Raw genomic sequence first — 17,304 nt, forward strand, 5'->3', positions numbered from 1 at the left:
AAAATAAAAAGAAGATAAATTAGGCCCAATAGCCAATTAAAGCCCAGGAAGCTGTCAGCAAGCCCATCAGAAATACCACCATACAACCTAGTTTATTGGGCTTACAATATAAAAGTTCTCCCTTCTGACAAAACAAATACAAAATGAGAAACAACAGTGCTCTATTCCTTGAACATAAAGAACTACAAAGAGCAAAACGGGTCGAGGTTTTAGGCCGCCATAGAATCACCTCTATCCTCGTCAACAAAACTACGATCATAGGACTCGTACTCAAAATCACAATCTTCGTCTTCCATTGTTGCTCCGTATTTGAACTGTTTGGTTCCCATTGTGGTGAAAGGCATCAAACCAAACGCTCGTGCAGTCTTTATCTCACGAGCAATCTTCCTCTGTGCCTTGGCACTGATTCCAGTCTGGCCCCACAAAACAGCAACAGTTAGAAACAAAGCATCTATCATGATTTTTCGATTTACCATTTATTATGCGGTTTTCATTATTTACCTTGCTCCTCTTGATAATGATGCCAGCCTCTGTGATGAAGTTTGCGAGGAATTTCACATTCTGAACACAGAAATTTAGCAGCAAGTTTAGAAAATTGTGAAGACAGTTCGTTTACACACAATGTATATAGACATTATAATACAGAAATTGATTATTTGTCCGAAGAATGACGTTTAGGTTCCTAATGTCCTTACCCTGAAATCAGCTTTCAGTAATACTTCATCTGTTGTTGTCTCAAACTCGCCCCTTTTGACAGGCTTACGTACTCCAGGCTTTCGCAGATCAAGATCCTAAATATATCGAAGCAAGTATAGTGGCAAACTGAGTCTCATATTTGATTTAATCAGACAAATCATCAGAATAAACTTCAGGCTAAACTAAAAATTCAAACTACTTTATATACTCATGAACAAACAAGACAAAACGTAAATCCAGACAAGATAATTATTTTCTAGTGCTGCACAATGGTTAATGGTTACAATCAACAGGATCCAACACTTATCATAGGATAGATATGTCAAGAATCAAACGGGCTTTTCATTTTCGTCTCAAGCAAGTATTTGAGTGGACGAGCGACTGGGGGTGGCATAAATATTGGTCAGCATAAACCAAAACACAAGTCCAACATTAACAAAAATTCCTGAGCAAAGGATAATGTATTACAACTTATCTAGGTAATGTAATATCAAACAAAGGATAAGATGCTTCGTTGTTGCACGAAATTACACGCAGCAGCCAAAAAAAAAAAATCAACATTCCAGGATAAAGTATAGAAGACGGTCATTCATACCAGCTGGCACAAATTTACTTTATGATTTATACCTTGGGGTCGTAAGTCATCCCAGCCTGGAAATTAATATCAGACCGGAATACATAATCTTCTCTAGTTACTTCTTCAGGGTCAAACTCAAAATAAGTTGCCGCTTTCCTCAGCTTATAATCCATTCCATCGTTTAACGAATTATCAGTATCACCTAAACTATCCATGATATCAGACTTTTTAAATGAAATTCCCATCCCAGATCGATCATGTGCCTTCTCGACTCTGTCAAGCTTTCTGAAAAACCTCGAACTGGGAAGACTCTCGTCGCGAAATATCCGTTGCTCAAATTCATCAACTGACTCAGACGAGTTAAAGTTGTGCTTATCATCAGTAACTGTAACAAGGGAGAAGTTTGCATTTAGAACAGTCAATTGGATTGAAAGATTTGCATCAATCCATCAATTCATCAGATTTGCATTTAGCACAATCAATTGGGTTTTTTTTTTCTTTTTTAAAACACAAATTGCTTTTGGATCCAAAAGTTTTAGCAACGCGTATTAGAAATTACATCACTTTCATACGTTCTCAGTACGCATTGCCGCTCGCAAAACCACAAAGTCGATAACAGCGAAGACAACAACTACTACTAAAATCAATGAAATTTGCAAGCAAATAAAATAGAAATCTCAGCAAACAAAAACAAAGAGGAAGCATAATTACCTGCAAAAGCGCTTGCCGAAAAAGCACGGATTACATGAGGGCTTTGAAATTGACGGGGCAGAGCGGCGTTCGCGTACCGCAGTGCACTTCGAATCAGTTTCATTTTCCCTATCGGAAAAAGAAATTGCAGCTCCACGAAAAACGATGAACGATGAATCGAAGAGGGGGGAGGGGTTTAAGGGCCGGTAGGGTGAAAAGTGATTTGTTCTCACCCGACCCGGCGTGACCCGACCCGATCCATTTGGGTCATCTAGATTCGGGTTATTTTAGTATGTGTACAGTCTCAAATGGGCTGATGGTCGTTCTTATTGGACCGAGCCTTATTTAGTTCAATCGGCTTTTTTCTTTTTTTTTTTATTCTTTGTAATTTTTAAGTAAATTAATTAAACTATTATATTAAATTGCATGAAACCCTGCAAATCACAATTATGAATTATTAAATTATTAATTTTTGCCCCAAAAAAAAATATTAAAAAAAATTGCCAAAAAATATTCTTATTTATTTTCATCTTCAATATCCAACATTTAAAATAAACATTTCAATCGTAACTGTAATGGGTGAAAATCGAACAGATTGAATTAGAACTAGTACATTTGGAAAAAATAAATTTCTGAAAAACTAACTTCAATTGGATATCCAAATTTCTAAATTGGTTTGAAAAAATTGAAAATACTAAGATTGAAATTCCATTTTCTCATATATGTAAATTATAAAATATGTAATCAACTTTTAATGTTATCTAAATGAGGAAGAGGATGACGTGTCACACTATGATTGGCAGCGGCGAAACAACTAAACAACTCCTACCAATGCTAAAAAAGCTAGCGTTTTCGTAAGTAAAGAAACAAAAAGCGTTGGTATATAAAACGCGAGTCTACACCCTTTACACGACGCCGTTTCTAGCAAAGACAGTTGAATATCGTGTTTGAATATTCCCAGAAATAAGCGGCATATTCCTTCTTATTATAATCTCACTCATTTATTATTCAATAATATGAAATACATTGTTAATTCTTCAGTCTTTACTGTATTATTATCTTTATATATTCATAGTTTTAGTCAGACAAGAAAAGTGCTGACGTTTGATGAGTTCTGTGATCTGTATAATTCAAAGTAAACTGTTCCTGTTTGATCAAATAAATAAATAAATAAATAAATAATAAAACAAATTAATACAGCATGACATGTAGCAGTTCTTTTTATAGAATTGAATAAAACCCCATGTCTGCATCATATCTCACTCTCACCACATAAACTAATCTACTATAATGTTTCTATACAGTTCATCAATCATTGTCCAATTGGAATTGATTGACTTTTTTTAGTCAACTCTTTTGAGTTATGTACAACAAGAAAATGAATTTCCCACACAATAATACCTTTTTTGTCATCAATCAAACCCATTGTTTTGTTTTCTTCCCTTCTTCACTTTGTCTTATGATGGATTTCTTGATACTAATTCTCAATGTTTTCTTCTTGTCCTTTTCTCTCGTGTCTGCTGTTTCCTTCACCGAATTCGTGTACCCGAATTTCACGGCTTCGAATCTCAGACACGTTGATGCTTCCGGTAGTTTCTTGTTTTCTTCTAATGGAACATTCAAAGCTGCTATTTTCAATCCTGGTTCACAGCAAATCAGATTCTACCTATGTGTTATCCATGTCGAATCCAACACTGTTATATGGTCGGCTAATCGCGACTCGCCCGTATCGAAATCGGGAACTATGACTCTGTCCGGAAACGGCATCAGCATAACCGAAGAAGGCGGGAGTTTAAGGTGGTCCACTCCACCTTTCCAGTCGTTAGTTTCTGCCCTGAGGCTAACAGAAACCGGAAACCTCGTATTGCTCGATCGATATAACGCAACCCTTTGGGAGAGCTTTCGTAATCCCACGGACACGATTGTGATCGGACAAGAGCTTCGTGCGGAAACGGTACTTTTAAGTGCTGTCTCGAACAACGATCTTTCTGTCGGTAATTACGGACTTGCTTTATCTTTGTCTGATGCTACTCTGCTTTGGAAGAATCTTACATACTGGAAACTGTCTATGGAAACCAAGGCATACGTGAACTCCGGTTACGCGGTTGAGTTCTTGGCGGTTAACCAAACTGGGCTTTATCTGTTTGGTCGAAACGGATCTGCAGTCGTGATTAAGGTTAATTTGCCTCTGTCTGAATTTCGAACTGCCAAGATTGATGCCTCTGGTCAGTTCATTATCAGTAGCTTCTTCGGGGTTGCACAAAGACACGAGTTTGTTTGGCCTATCGATGCATGTCAAATTCCATTCGTTTGTGGGAAGATTGGTTTGTGTACTAATGGCGTTTCCGTAAATAGTCCCGCGTGCTCCTGCCCCTCGGGTTTCCGTTTGAGTGCTTCGAATAATTCAACCAACTGCCTTCCTGTTGATGGTTCTTATTCATTGGCGCCGGTTTCTTGCAAATCAGATGACAGCAAAGGTTTGAATTCTTCGAGGTTGTCTTTCGTCCAACTAGACTACGGTGTGGATTACTTTGCGAATGATTTCACTCTCCCAACAAACTACGGAGTGGATTTATCGCAGTGTCGAGATTTATGCTCGCAAGATTGCTCTTGCTTGGGTATTTTCCATGAAAACACTTCCGGTTCTTGTTACAAACTCGAAAACGTATTGGGATCTTTAATATCAAGAAGTACTACGCGTAACAATCGACTAGGGTTCATTAAAACCGTTATTAGAGCTTCGCCAACGGATTTCGGCGTTCTCAGCAACGATGAGGCGGGTTTTCCTGTAATTGCGGTGGTATTACCGTTGAGCGGATTCCTGTTCTTATTCGCAATAGCAATCCTCTTGTGGAGAAGGTACAGTCTTGAAGAGAAAGTAAAGAAAAAAAAACAAAGCTTCAAAAACTCCTTAGCTGACCTGGAATTCACTATCCCGGGTTTGCCCTTACATTTCGATTACGAAGAGCTTCAAACTGCAACCGAAAATTTCAAGACCAAAATCGGAACGGGTGGCTTCGGCACAGTGTACAAAGGCAAACTCCCCGATAAAACACCCGTGGCGGTTAAAAGAATAACCAATATAGGTGCTCAAGGCAAAAAGGACTTCTGCACGGAAATCGCAGTTATCGGAAACATCCATCATGTGAATTTGGTGAAGTTAAAAGGCTACTGTGCACAGAGAAGGCAGTGGTTGTTGGTATACGAGTACATGAACCGCGGGTCGCTGGACCGAACCCTTTTCGGACCCGGTCCAGTTCTCGAGTGGGCGGAGCGGGTCGAGATTGCAATCGGCGCAGCCCGGGGGCTTGCCTACCTCCACAGCGGGTGCGAACGGAAGATCATCCACTGCGACGTGAAACCCGAAAACATCCTCCTCCACGACCGTTTCCAAGCGAAGATATCCGATTTCGGGCTTTCGAAGCTTCTAACTCGAGAGCAATCGAGTTTATTCACGACGATGAGAGGGACCCGCGGGTATCTTGCTCCGGAGTGGCTAACGAGCTCCGCTGTTTCGGAAAAGACAGATGTGTATAGCTTCGGTATGGTTTTATTGGAGCTTGTGAGTGGGAGGAAGAATTGTGGGTTGGTTACGAAGAGTCACAGCCGTGGCGGAAACAGCGGGAGCTCGTCGGTGTGTTCCTCTTCGGCAGGGGCCGTCTACTTCCCGTTCTATGCATTGGAGATGCACGAGCAGGGGAGGTATTTGGAGCTGGTGGACCCGAGGTTGCGGGGGAGGGTGACGAGTGAGGATGCGGAGAAGTTGGTTCGGTTAGGGTTGTGTTGTGTGCATGAGGAACCAGGGTTGAGGCCAACCATGGTTAGTGTGGTAGGTATGTTGGAGGGTGAGGTGGCTTTGTGTAATCCGAGGATTGAGTCTTTGAATTTCTTGAGGTTTTATGGTCGGAGATTTGCAGAGGATTCAGTTATGGAAGAAACTAAAAATAATGGTGCTATGGTTTTTCCAGATGCTGCTGCTTATGTTTCAGACAATAGTACGAGGAATGCTAATCATCGATACTTATCTTATATTTCTTCCCAGCAGATTTCTGGTCCGAGATAGGACTTTTTTTTTTTTTTTTCTCCAGTGGCATTCTTTGTAATTTTCAATTTGTTCATAATCAAATGTATCAAACTTTCATGCTTTGTTTATTGACGAAATCGGATTAAACAAAAGAACAAAGATTAAAAAAAAAAAAAAAAAAAAAAAAAAGAAACCGAATTGAACATTATGTAAGCAAATTATTGTTTTGTACATGTATTTATTTATTATGATTTGTGATGATCAGCTCTGCTCAACCTGGCAGTCTCTTGCAAAGTGGCCCTCTTCTCCACAACTGTAACACTCTCTTCCGCCGCCGCCGCCACGGCCTCTCCCGCCAGCACCGCCACGACGCCCGTACCCCCCACGGTAACCACCATCTCCACCACTGCCGCGATAGCAAACCCTAGCCAAGTGCCCTATCCGACCACAATTGTAGCACTCCACTCCATCACCCCCACGGCCGCCGCCGCCGCCGAATCTCCCGCCTCTACCTCCACCGCCGCCCTCCCCCCTTCCATAACCATCCCCGCCTTCACCCCTTCCGTAACCACCACCGTCGCCCTCGCCCCTTCCATAACCACCGCCGCCGCCGCGAAACCCGCCGCGTCTTCCGCCGGAATTGAAACTCCTGGCGAGAATGACGACTTCGACAGCTTTGCTCCGGCCGTCTTCCCTGCTATCCACCTTGAACTCGACCCGTTGGCCCTCGCGGAGAGTCCGAAAACCCTCAGATTGGATCTCCGTTTGATGCACAAACAGATCGTCGCCGCCTTCATCCGGAGAGACGAAACCGAATCCCTTCTGCCCGCTGAACCATTTCACCGTGCCGATCAATCTCCCAGCTGCATCCTCCGCCATTTAAAATATATCACAACAAAATCAACGAATGTTAAATATAGTTAGTTGATCGATGAGGTTGAAGTAGTGATCTCCACTGTTAATAGAAGATTGATTATCGGATCTTATGGTTGAAAATGATTGCATGCTTTATCCATTTTCCTATGAAAATATATATATTTGCTTTTTTCTATTGGTTGTGGATCAATGTTTATTTATCTATGATTCTCTAACGACAAATTCTTCTTATTAATGGAATATATAAATAAATAAAAAGGTGGATAGAAATTGGAATAAGGGGTCCGCATAAATCATAATCAACACACTGCGTTAACATCAAGCATGATTTGGTCCGTAGGTCTTCGTCTTCCTCAAGCCAGCTTCGTCCGTACTCCGGTGGATAGACCTGCAACGCCGGGAGGGGTTCCCGGCGGGAAAGCTCCGACGATCAAGTCAGTGATCGGAATAAAGGGAAAAACGTGTAATGTAATAGTAATTAGTGTATATATTTCTCGTGTGTGTGCGTGTGTTGATTCTCTTATTTATAGATGAGGAAAGCTTGGCCTTCAAGGCTTTCCTTTTTTAGGGTTTCTCTTTTCCCCCAAGTCATGTATCTTGGGCCGGTATTGTCCTGGGCTCGCCTTACCCCGTTTTGGTATTGGGCTAGCGAGTTAAGGTACTCCCACGTAGTTCCGAGGTTCGCGCCATACGACGACTTCGCTCATAGTACCGAGCTAAGACATCATGGGTTCTTCATTATGGGCCTATCATATTGGGCTTACCCTAATGGGCTTATGCTTATTTGTTACTTGTCAAACTAGCCCATATCAACTACTCCCCCCTACTCCTTATTTATAATACGAGTTTGCTCCTTCTTACCTCGCGTTATAAATACGGAGTACGAGGTGCGAGCTCGGACTTTGGTTCACGTCTGGTTGATGCACGCAACCTTTCCACTTTTCCTCCATTTAATTACTCTGACACCCCGTGTGGTCGATTCGAGTTCCCTAGGTCATCATGGAAAAATTTCAATCAGTGCTTTCAGCGTCGGATTCGAGGCATTCTGCATTGAATCTTGGCCGCCCGAAGAAACGGTTATGATTGACCTTCCCTTTTCCCTAGGTCATTGTTGAGGAATTCCAATCGGCGCCTCTTGCATCGGATTCGGGGTGACCTACTTTGAATCTTGTCCATCCGAATAGACGGTCACGATCGAGCTTTCTCCTTTTCCTTCTTCTATAAATACCTGGCCCTTGCCATTTTTTAAGATTTTTCTTTTTTCCACCCTCGTGCTTCCTCTTCTCTTATTACTTCTTCTCCGGCGAACCTGCTTTTCCGAGACAGAGATCTTATCCTTCGTGCCCATTTTCTACCCCGACAAAGGTACTACTTCTTTCCCCCATCTCTTATTACCTCCGTCTTGCTCTTCAATTCGATAATGTCTGCCCATTCTCCTGACCCATTCGGCCAAAAAGTGCCCTCCGGGGAGGGGGGTGGAAACCCCGCCCTCTCTATCTCTTCTTCATCGGAGGAAGGACCCTTCTTCTCCCCCTCGGGCAAACTCTTGGAAAGACCCAAGAAGAAAAACAGGAAAGAGGTTTCGTCTTCTGTGAGGAGCGGTTCTCCTTCCTTATCCGAAGGACGAGATTTGGATGACCAATGGGGACCTAGTACTTTAAGCGAGGCAGATCTAACTAACTTAGTTCGCGACATAGGTCTCCCTTCCGATGTCGAATTGATTCTTCCTTCGCGAGATGATCGCCCTCTAAACCCTCCTTTAGGTTTTAGTACTTGGTTTTCAGAGCAATTCTATTTCGGTCTGTCTTTTCCCATCTCGCCCTGGTTTTCCGAGATTGCCCAATTATGTAACGTGTCCCTTAACCAATTCCACCCCATGCCATAATAATCATGACCGGATTTCGCATGTTGTGCGCCTGGTCGGGGGTGATTCCCACACCAGCTCGCTTCCGGAGTGTGATGGTATTAAAGAATTCGAGTCCTTTCCATGTCTCTATCTCGGCTCGTCCGGGTTTTAAGATTCTGATGCCACCTAATAAAACCGATGGGTGGCAAGGTCACTATTTCTTTGCCAGAAATCCTGTTGACACGCCCTATTTGTGTCCTTGGCTCGCCACCCTGCCTGAAAAGAAAAGGGGGAAACCTTTGGCGGTTGACGAATGTTTGTTAAAAATGATATCCCACTTTCAACCGAGCCACGGCGTCCCGGATAGCCTCACCAGCTTTCCGCCGATGCTTCGCCACTTCTGTTTTCACGACAACGGCACGTATTCTCTAACTCGGGAAGATTTAGGTGGGTTTGGTTATAACACTAATTCTTACTTCGACTCATTGTCTTACTTCGGTTGGTTTGTTTTTTGTTGCTTTGCTAGTTATGTACTTGTATGTCTTGTTTCTCACCCACTTATCTCCCCTTGCCCGTTTGCTTCGGTGCGTAGATCTAAGGATGAAGAGGATGTTCCGAGGTGACAAGCCGGCTACCCGTCCCTCCGAGCCGGAACCTGGGTTCGAAGCGTCCGAGTTTCAGCGCCCTCTAATCGCTGAATCCGAGAAAAGATCTTCGGAAGAAGGGGCTCTAAGGCCCAGGCCATCGAAGAAAAACGCCGCTCCTCCTCGCGCCCGCGGTGGACCTCCCTCGCGAACTGAGGATTCTGAACCTCCTAAACGATCCTCCGCAATAGTTCTCGCCTCGTCACCGCCTCCTTCCTCAACCGAAGAGGTGGTAGAGAGAGAACCTGCTCCGAAGAAACGGAGGTCTGAGTTGGCCCTTGGGGCGGCTCGGTCATCTTTACCGGCTGGTTTTGGACTTCATCTCTGCCAAAACGCAGAGAATGCCATTGCTGCATGTCGGTCCCTGGCCTTTCCCACCGATGTTGCCCATTTCGGGCAGATGAGTAAAGGCGACCGACTTGAGCTACTTCTTCACAACATTACACAGGTTTGTCTTATCTCGGTCATGCGGACCAATTCCTTAATTTCATATTTTTTATTCAAGGCTAACCTTGTTTGAACTCCTTGTACATGTAGCAATTCGCCATCGCTTTCTCGGGTCCTTTGGGATGGGATGATGTCTCGCGTGAGGCATACGATAACCAAAAGAAGGAGGTGACTCAACTTCGAAAAGAAGTTCGAGGCCTGAAGGAGAGTTTGGCGATGTCGGAATCGTCGAAGGAAGGGCTGTTTGCCGAGGTGAAGAGGCTGCAGGAGAGGGAGAAGATCTTACAGGCGGAGAAGGACTCCCTGGGTTCTCACGTCACCAGCCTAGAAGAAAAAGCCAAAGGGCTTTCCAACGAGCTGTACGCAGCCGGAGTGCAGGCCTCTACTAATTTCGCCGAGGGGGTGAAAGAGGGACAAAGATTGTTCCCGGGGTCGCCCGAGGGTCTCCGTTTTATTGAGGAGTTCGTTCGTCGCTTCTTTCACCGGTTATGGCGTTCGACTACTTTCACCCGAGAAGCTTCAGGGTTGGCTCGTTTCTTCTTCTCCTCGGCGGTTGCAGCCGTTCGAAAGAGGTTATGTGGTGCCGGCATCGAATTCCCGTTGGTGGAAAGTGAACTAGCCGAAGACCTTCCCGATGACGTGATCCCGGGTTTTGAGGGGGACGTTAATGAGGACCCCAACTTGGAATGGTGGAGGCCGGTTTACCAGGGCCTTGTTGAAGAGTTTACCCGTCAAGGAGCCATTACGGACTTTGTCGGGGACATTGGGGCCCTTGGAATGGTGGTTAGTTCCGAAGAGGCACAGCCAAGCCTCGTTTCGCCGCCCCCTCCGGATGCTGAGAATCGAAGTGAAGCAGATGCAGCAGTTCCGAAGTGAAGACCAAAAAAAAAGACTTAACCATTTTTTATGTTCTGTATTTTGAATATGTATTTCTTAAACATTTCCTTTTGCCATGTATCCTTAACAATTTCTCCGTTTTTCCATATGCTTGAAATGTCTTTATTCGCTTTTATGTCTGTGTCGTTTTGGGCTTCAGACTTAGTCTGTCAATATCCCCACTGATCTTCAGTAGTGTTTATTCCTTAAGCTTATCCATCAGTTCAATCTTGTACCACTCCTATATTTTAACTTAGTACCCAATCTTAATATTTTGCTTACGAATACGCGAGTTAACGCCACAATGAAACACGCGAGTTAACGCCACAATGAAACACGCGATTTAACGCCACAATGAAACACGCGATTTAACGCCACAATGAAACACGCGAGTTAACGCCACAATGAAACACGCGAGTTAACGCCACAATGAAACACGCGATTTAACGCCACAATAAAACACGCGAGTTAACGCCACAGTAGAACACGCGATTTAACGCCACAGTAGAACACGCGAGTTAACGCCACAGTAGAACACGCGATTTAACGCCACAATGAAACACGCGATTTAACGCCACAATAAAACACGCGAGTTAACGCCACAGTAGAACACGCGATTTAACGCCACAGTAGAACACGCGAGTTAACGCCACAGTAGAACACGCGATTTAACGCCACAATGAAACACGCGATTTAACGCCACAATGAAACACGCGAGTTAACGCCACAATGAAACACGCGATTTAACGCCACAATAAAACACGCGATTTAACGCCACAATAAAACACGCGAGTTAACGCCACAGTAGAACACGCGATTTAACGCCACAGTAGAACACGCGAGTTAACGCCACAATGAAACACGCGATTTAACGCCACAATGAAACACGCGAGTTAACGCCACAATGAAACACGCGATTTAACGCCACAGTTATAACTTAAGTAAATAACACAAGTACTTTTTTAACGTGGAAACCCTCCAGATAAGGAGAGAAAAAACCACGGGGCCTAGCCCAGATCGGAAAATGGATGTTTATTAATGGTTGTTTGCCTGTACAAGATGTGTCTCGGTTTTGCTGACTTACTCGCCTCTATCTTTTTTTTTTTTTTTTTTTTTTTTTTTTTTTTTTTTTTTTTTACGCGAAGAAGCGTTTCAAATGGATGACATTCCATGCCCGTGGCAATGGTTTTCCTTCTTCGTCTGCCAGCTCATATCCCCCACCAGCCAAACATTTTGTGACCATGTATGGTCCTTCCCAATTGGCCTCTAACTTTCCCGTGTGCTTTAGTGCGTCAGCTCGTCGTAGGACGAGATCACCGATCTGGAATGAACGAGGCCATACCCCTTGATCGTATCGAGCTTTGATCAGGTTTTTACTTCGTTCCATGTGTAGATACGCCGCTTCTCGTAGGTCAAAGACCTCGTCCAGCTGTGTCCTCAAGGCATCATCGTTTGTCTTTTCATCAAATGTGGCGATGCGGAGTGTGTCCATTGCCACCTCGACCGGGATAACAGCATCGGTTCCATAGGTTAACCGAAATGGTGTCTCGCCAGTAGCTGCTTTAGCTGACGTCCGGTAAGACCAAAGGACTGAGGGCAGCTCGTCTACCCAGCTTCCCCCTAGCTCGTCCAATCTTTTCTTCAAACCGTTGACAATGGTCCGGTTTGTGGATTCTACTTGACCATTAGCCTGGGGGTGCGCTACCGCCACGAATTTCTGCGTTATCTTCATCTCTTCGCACCATGCGCGGATCTTTTTGCCATTGAACTGAGTACCATTATCCGACACGAGACTGCGAGGTAGGCCAAACCGGCAGCAGATATATTTCCAAATGAAGTGCATGACCTCATCTTCTGTTATTTTAGACAGAGCCTCAGCCTCGACCCACTTGGTGAAATAGTCTACTGCAACGATAAGGAATTTCTTTCTACCGGTGGTTTGAGGAAAAGGACCCACCAGATCAATTCCCCATTGGGCGAAAGGGCATGGAGCGCTCATGATGGTCATTTCTTCTCCTGGTTTATGAATGAGTGGGGCAAATTTCTGACATTGTAAGCAATGTTGCACATATTGATGAGTGTCCCTCTTCATACCGGGCCAATAGTATCCGGCCCGATGTAATTTCTGTATGAGGGCCCGAGCTCCTCCATGCTCTCCGCAACCTCCTCGGTGTACTTCGTCCAGGACATGTTTCACTTCTTGCTTTCCTAAGCATCTTGCATCTACCGTGGTGAAGTTCCTCTTGTATAATATCCCATGCCGTACGTAAAAGTGCCTTGCCTTATATGCCAAGCGGTGCTGCTCTCTCTTGGTACCAGCTCGCTCTCCTCTGAAGTATTTGAACAAAGGCGTTCTCCAATCGGGCTCTTCGTCTATTACCATTATGCCCGGTGTTGGGGTAGGGGCAATAAGGATAGTGATCTTTCTTTCAATACAATCGACGACTGACGACCCGACTTTAGCGAGGAAGTCAGCTCGCTGGTTGTCGTTTCTCGGAATTTGATGCATGGTACAGACTTCAAAAGTTTCTTGCACAGCTCGGGCTTTATTTACATAACTCTTCATTCTATCGTTTTTTATTTCGTAGTCCCCTTCGAGTTGGTGTATTACCAATTGAGAGTCGGAGTATATTCGCACCACTCGCGTTCCGAGCTCTTGAGCGATCTCCATACCTCGGATAAAGGCTTCATACTCTGCTTCATTATTGGAAACCCGAGGTAACCTAACGGCAAACTCGACTTCCGTTCCAGTGGGATCAATAACTATTATCCCTGCCCCCGCTCCCGATCGAGGTTGTAGATGAACCATCCACGTAAATTTTCCACTCTTTTTCGATGGGTATCCTGGTGGTTTCTCGGATGAAATCCGTCAGCGCCTGTCCTTTGACCGAGGTACGGGGTTGATATTGAATCTCGTACTGTCCCAGCTCGATGGCCCATTTAACAATTCGCCCTGACGCGGTAGGTTGACCTTGGGTCTGCCGAAGGGGTAAGCTTGTGCGAATCACCATGGTATGCGACAGGAAATAAGGCCGGAGTCGTCGCGTAGTGAGGACCAGAGCGTACGCTATTTTCTCGACTTCAGAATATCGGCTTTCCGACGTAGTGAGGATCTTACTAGTATAGTAGATCGGTCTTTGTTGATTATTAACTTCCTTAAACAAAACCGAACTGATGGACTCATCGCCCACCGACAAGTATACAAACAGGGTTTCACCCTTTTCAGGGGTGCTAAGAATCGACAGGCAAGTAAGAGATCGTTTTAATGCTTCGAATGCGAGCTGGCATTCGGTGGTCCATTCGAACTGAGCTGTTTTCCTTAGTACTTTGAAGAAAGGCAGGCTCTTATCGGCCATTCGCGATATAAACCGAGCTAGGGCTACAACTTTTCCTGCCAAGGATTGGACTTCCTTGATGGAACGAGGAGGTGTCATCTGAAGTACGGCCTCCACTTTATCTTGGTTTACCTTGATGCCTTCCCGATTAACAATGTATCCCAGGAACTTTCCAGCTTGTACTGCGAATGCACACTTAGCAGGGTTCAACTTCATTCCATATAAACGAAGAGTTGCAAAGGTCTCAGCTAGGTCGGCGAGATGCGTAGAGCGCCTCTTGCTTTTAACTAACATGTCATCAACATAAACTTCAATGTTGCGTCCGAGTTGGGCCCGAAACATCCTATCCATCAATCGCTGATACGTGGCTCCTGCATTTTTCAGGCCGAAAGGCATCACCACGTAACAGTAAGTCCCTGTGGCGGTGACAAAACTTACTGCTGGCTGGTCCTTTTCGTCTAGCGGAATTTGGTGGTATCCTTGCGAGGCGTCCATCATACTAAGTAGCTCACATCCAGCAGTGGCATCTACAAGCTGATCTATGCGAGGTAAAGGATAATCGTCTTTCGGGCAAGCCTTATTCAGGTCCCTGAAATCGATACACATTCGCCATTGGCCATTGGCTTTCTGTACTAACACCGCATTGGACAGCCATGTAGGGAACTGAATTTCCCGGATGTGTCCGATTTCCAGAAGTCGTTGAACTTCCTTCTGTATGATTTCGTCTTTTTCGGTACCGAAGTGTCGCCGTTTTTGCTTGACGGGCCTGCACTCGGGTCGTAAATTAAGCCTGTGTACAGCAGTTCGCGGCGATATACCGGTCAAATCACTTGGTTGCCAAGCAAAAACATCTTCATTAGACCGCAATAACGCTATCAACTCGTCCCGAAGAGGTAGTTCTAAATCCTTACTTATCCGGGTTTGTTTCATCATCCCGGGGACGAGGTCGATTGTCATCAATTCGTCCATGGGTTGTACATGATTAACTTTATCCTCTGGATCAACCCGGGGGCGCTTCTCGTCTCCCAAATCTTCTTTGGTGAGGGTATCGCGTCGGCCTTTCTCTGCTATCTTAACCATTTCGACATAACACGATCTCGATTGGGTTTGGTCGCCCCTGACTTCTCCCACCATCCCATCAACTGGGAACTTAAGCTTTTGATGAATGGTCGAAGGGACCGCCCGAAAGGTATGTAACATCGGTCGCCCTATCACGATATTATACGAGGTTGGCGATCCTTCGACAATGACGAAATTGACAGTTTGAGTGCGTGTTCGAGGTGGAGTTCCTATAGTGACAGGGATTCTAACTTGTCCAATCGGCGTCAGGGACCCTCCTGTGAACCCAAATATCGGTGTGGTAACGGGGAAAACCGGGAGGTCAAGCTCCATTTGCAGGAAGCACTCGTAAGATATGACGTCCACCGAACTTCCGGGATCAACGAAGGCGCGAGCGACGTCGTATCCTCCCACGTTAATCGTGATGAGGAGAGGGTCACAGTGAAAATCATCTAGGTCTGCTTCATCTTCAGGACCGAACGAGATAGTGGGATATTGACGATACTTCGGTGTAGAGATTTGGCAAACTTCATGATTATTTTTGAGGCTACCGAGATGACGTCTCCTAGCCCGGTGAGTATCTCCTCCCGTAGGACCCCCCGAAATCATCTGAATGTACCCTCTTTTCGGTGCTGGCGGTGGGGGCGGTGCTCGTGGCGGGTTCCCAAACTGGGCTTCACGCTTTTGTCCCCGAGGTGGATCTATCTTCACAAAGTCCCCGATCTTGTTATCTCTGATGAGACGTTCCACTTCGTCCTTTAAATGTGCGCAGTCGTCGGTCGTATGTCCGTATTCGTTATGAAAACGACAAAAAGTACCTAGTGCCGGATCTCGACGGGGGGCTCCGCGAGCGGTCCTAGGCCACCGCAGATCAGCTCTCTTCTCGATCGCGTACAACACCTGGGACAGAGGAGCCGTAAGGGGCTGATACGATTGGAATCGTGATCCCTTAGCGTCTGAGGCGATACCTCGGCCGGGGGTACTAGCATCCCTTCGAGGTAACAGTGGTTCTTTGACTCTTTTTACTTCGTTGGCTCGTGTGTTCGCGGGTTGGTGAGATTCTTCTACTTTCTGCTGCCGGGCTTCTTCTAAGTTAATGAACCTAGACGCCCTCTCTAGGAGATGGTCAAAATCGGGCGAAGGTTCCAGCGCCAAAGCTCGGAAAAATTCATCATCTCTCAGTCCTTGCGAAAGAGCTGCCATGAGCACCTCGTCGCTGGTAGTGGGGACTTCTAAGGTAGCCGAAGTGAATCGTTTGATATAGTTTCTGAGACTTTCTTTCTCCTTCTGACGAACGTTGAATAGTGACAGAGAGGTCTTCTTACACTTCTTCGAGCTAGCGAACTGGTTCATGAAAGCTTTGGCAAGTTGTTCAAAAGATCGGATGGTTCCGGCAGGTAACAGACCGAACCATGCTTGGGCTGGACCTGCTAGGGTGGTGACAAAGGCACGGCACTTCACCCCTTCTGTGAGCTGGTGAAGTGAGGCAGTGTTATTAAACCGACTCAAGTGTTCAACTGGATCTGACGTGCCGTTGTACTCAAATAAGATCGGTCGGTAGTTGGCTGGTATAGGGTCGCTATCGAGATGACTAGCGAAAGGGCTAGATCCTACGAGATCTCGCGCTGGCCCACTTCGCAAGGCCTTCAACTCATCTATATCGCGTCTTAAGCTGTCAACTTCTGTTCTAACACCATGACTATTACCCCCTCGGTTTTCCGAATAACTATCGCCCTCGTCCTCAGCTCGTCCTTCGTTCGGAGAACGTCTGGGATCTCTCCTGAGTCGGTTATCGTGAGGTAAATTTTGGGTGTAGTTTCGGATGGCCGCGGTGATCATGGTTTCCACCTCGTCCCGGGTATATGTACGCTCATTGGGAGCCTGAGCGGGGGTTGCGGCTGGCCTTCTTGAAGCAGCTTCGCCATCCTGGAACTCAAAAGAGGGGCTGTTTGGGGTGAAAGGGATCCGACCCTCCTTTTCAGGTGTAAGGAAGCTACACCCCGACTTATCTTTTTGAACGGACGATGGATCAGCCGGTGTACTGCGAGCTACTGCATCTAAATCCTTCTGCAAATTCCGGGCAGTGATATCTCCTTCTTCCATTGTTCTCTACGTTGATAGCTCAGATCTGGACTTCCGAGGGTAGATCTGATATTTTCCCGGAAGTTATCCCCAAGATTTTTAGATCTTTCCCACAGACGGCGCCACTTGATTTGGTCCGTAGGTCTTCGTCT

At 45.4% G+C, this 17,304-nt stretch overlaps 4 protein-coding genes across 4 annotated transcripts; 1 reads left to right on the forward strand and 3 right to left on the reverse strand.

Moving 5' to 3' along the window:
- Positions 1 to 19: 19 nt before the first annotated feature.
- Positions 20 to 2,272, reverse strand: LOC105973013 (Ribosomal protein S18). Its single transcript, XM_012998004.2, has 5 exons — positions 1,985 to 2,272; positions 1,324 to 1,658; positions 696 to 791; positions 502 to 561; positions 20 to 413 (listed from the first exon to the last, which is right to left on the reverse strand). The coding sequence occupies exons 1-5, from the start codon at positions 2,085 to 2,087 to the stop codon at positions 210 to 212; spliced, it is 798 nt and encodes a 265-aa protein (XP_012853458.2). The 5' UTR covers positions 2,088 to 2,272; the 3' UTR covers positions 20 to 209.
- Positions 2,273 to 3,235: 963 nt separating this feature from the next.
- LOC105973089 (S-locus lectin protein kinase family protein) lies at positions 3,236 to 6,865 on the forward strand. The gene has a single exon (XM_012998098.2). It carries the CDS (start codon positions 3,327 to 3,329, stop codon positions 6,024 to 6,026), a length of 2,700 nt encoding a protein of 899 aa, XP_012853552.2. The 5' UTR covers positions 3,236 to 3,326; the 3' UTR covers positions 6,027 to 6,865.
- Positions 6,092 to 7,083, reverse strand: LOC105973090 (cold shock protein 2-like). The gene has a single exon (XM_012998099.2). The coding sequence runs from the start codon at positions 6,864 to 6,866 to the stop codon at positions 6,249 to 6,251; it is 618 nt and encodes a 205-aa protein (XP_012853553.2). The 5' UTR covers positions 6,867 to 7,083; the 3' UTR covers positions 6,092 to 6,248.
- A 6,349-nt stretch (positions 7,084 to 13,432) lies between these two features.
- Positions 13,433 to 17,173, reverse strand: LOC148765541 (uncharacterized). Its single transcript, XM_088812840.1, has one exon. The coding sequence runs from the start codon at positions 17,171 to 17,173 to the stop codon at positions 13,433 to 13,435; it is 3,741 nt and encodes a 1,246-aa protein (XP_088668966.1).
- Between the last annotated feature and the right edge of the window lie 131 nt (positions 17,174 to 17,304).

This window comes from Erythranthe guttata, chromosome 14, assembly GCF_056151865.1.
Source record: "Erythranthe guttata isolate IM_541 chromosome 14, IM_541, whole genome shotgun sequence".
Lineage (NCBI taxonomy): Eukaryota > Viridiplantae > Streptophyta > Magnoliopsida > Lamiales > Phrymaceae > Erythranthe > Erythranthe guttata.

What these genes read in the sequence shown, in the direction of transcription:
- LOC105973013 (XM_012998004.2), bottom strand. Translation starts at nt 2,087, where the DNA reads ATGAAACTGATTCGAAGTGCACTGCGGTACGCGAACGCCGCTCTGCCC. An exon ending in TTCGGCAAGCGCTTTTGCAG is followed by an intron (nt 1,659 to 1,984) that starts GTAATTATGCTT and finishes CCCTTGTTACAG; the next exon opens with TTACTGATGATAAGCACAAC. An exon ending in TCATTATCAAGAGGAGCAAG is followed by an intron (nt 414 to 501) that starts GTAAATAATGAA and finishes TTGTGGGGCCAG; the next exon opens with ACTGGAATCAGTGCCAAGGC.
- LOC105973089 (XM_012998098.2), top strand. Translation starts at nt 3,327, where the DNA reads ATGTACAACAAGAAAATGAATTTCCCACACAATAATACCTTTTTTGTC.
- LOC105973090 (XM_012998099.2), bottom strand. Translation starts at nt 6,866, where the DNA reads ATGGCGGAGGATGCAGCTGGGAGATTGATCGGCACGGTGAAATGGTTC.
- LOC148765541 (XM_088812840.1), bottom strand. Translation starts at nt 17,173, where the DNA reads ATGGAAGAAGGAGATATCACTGCCCGGAATTTGCAGAAGGATTTAGAT.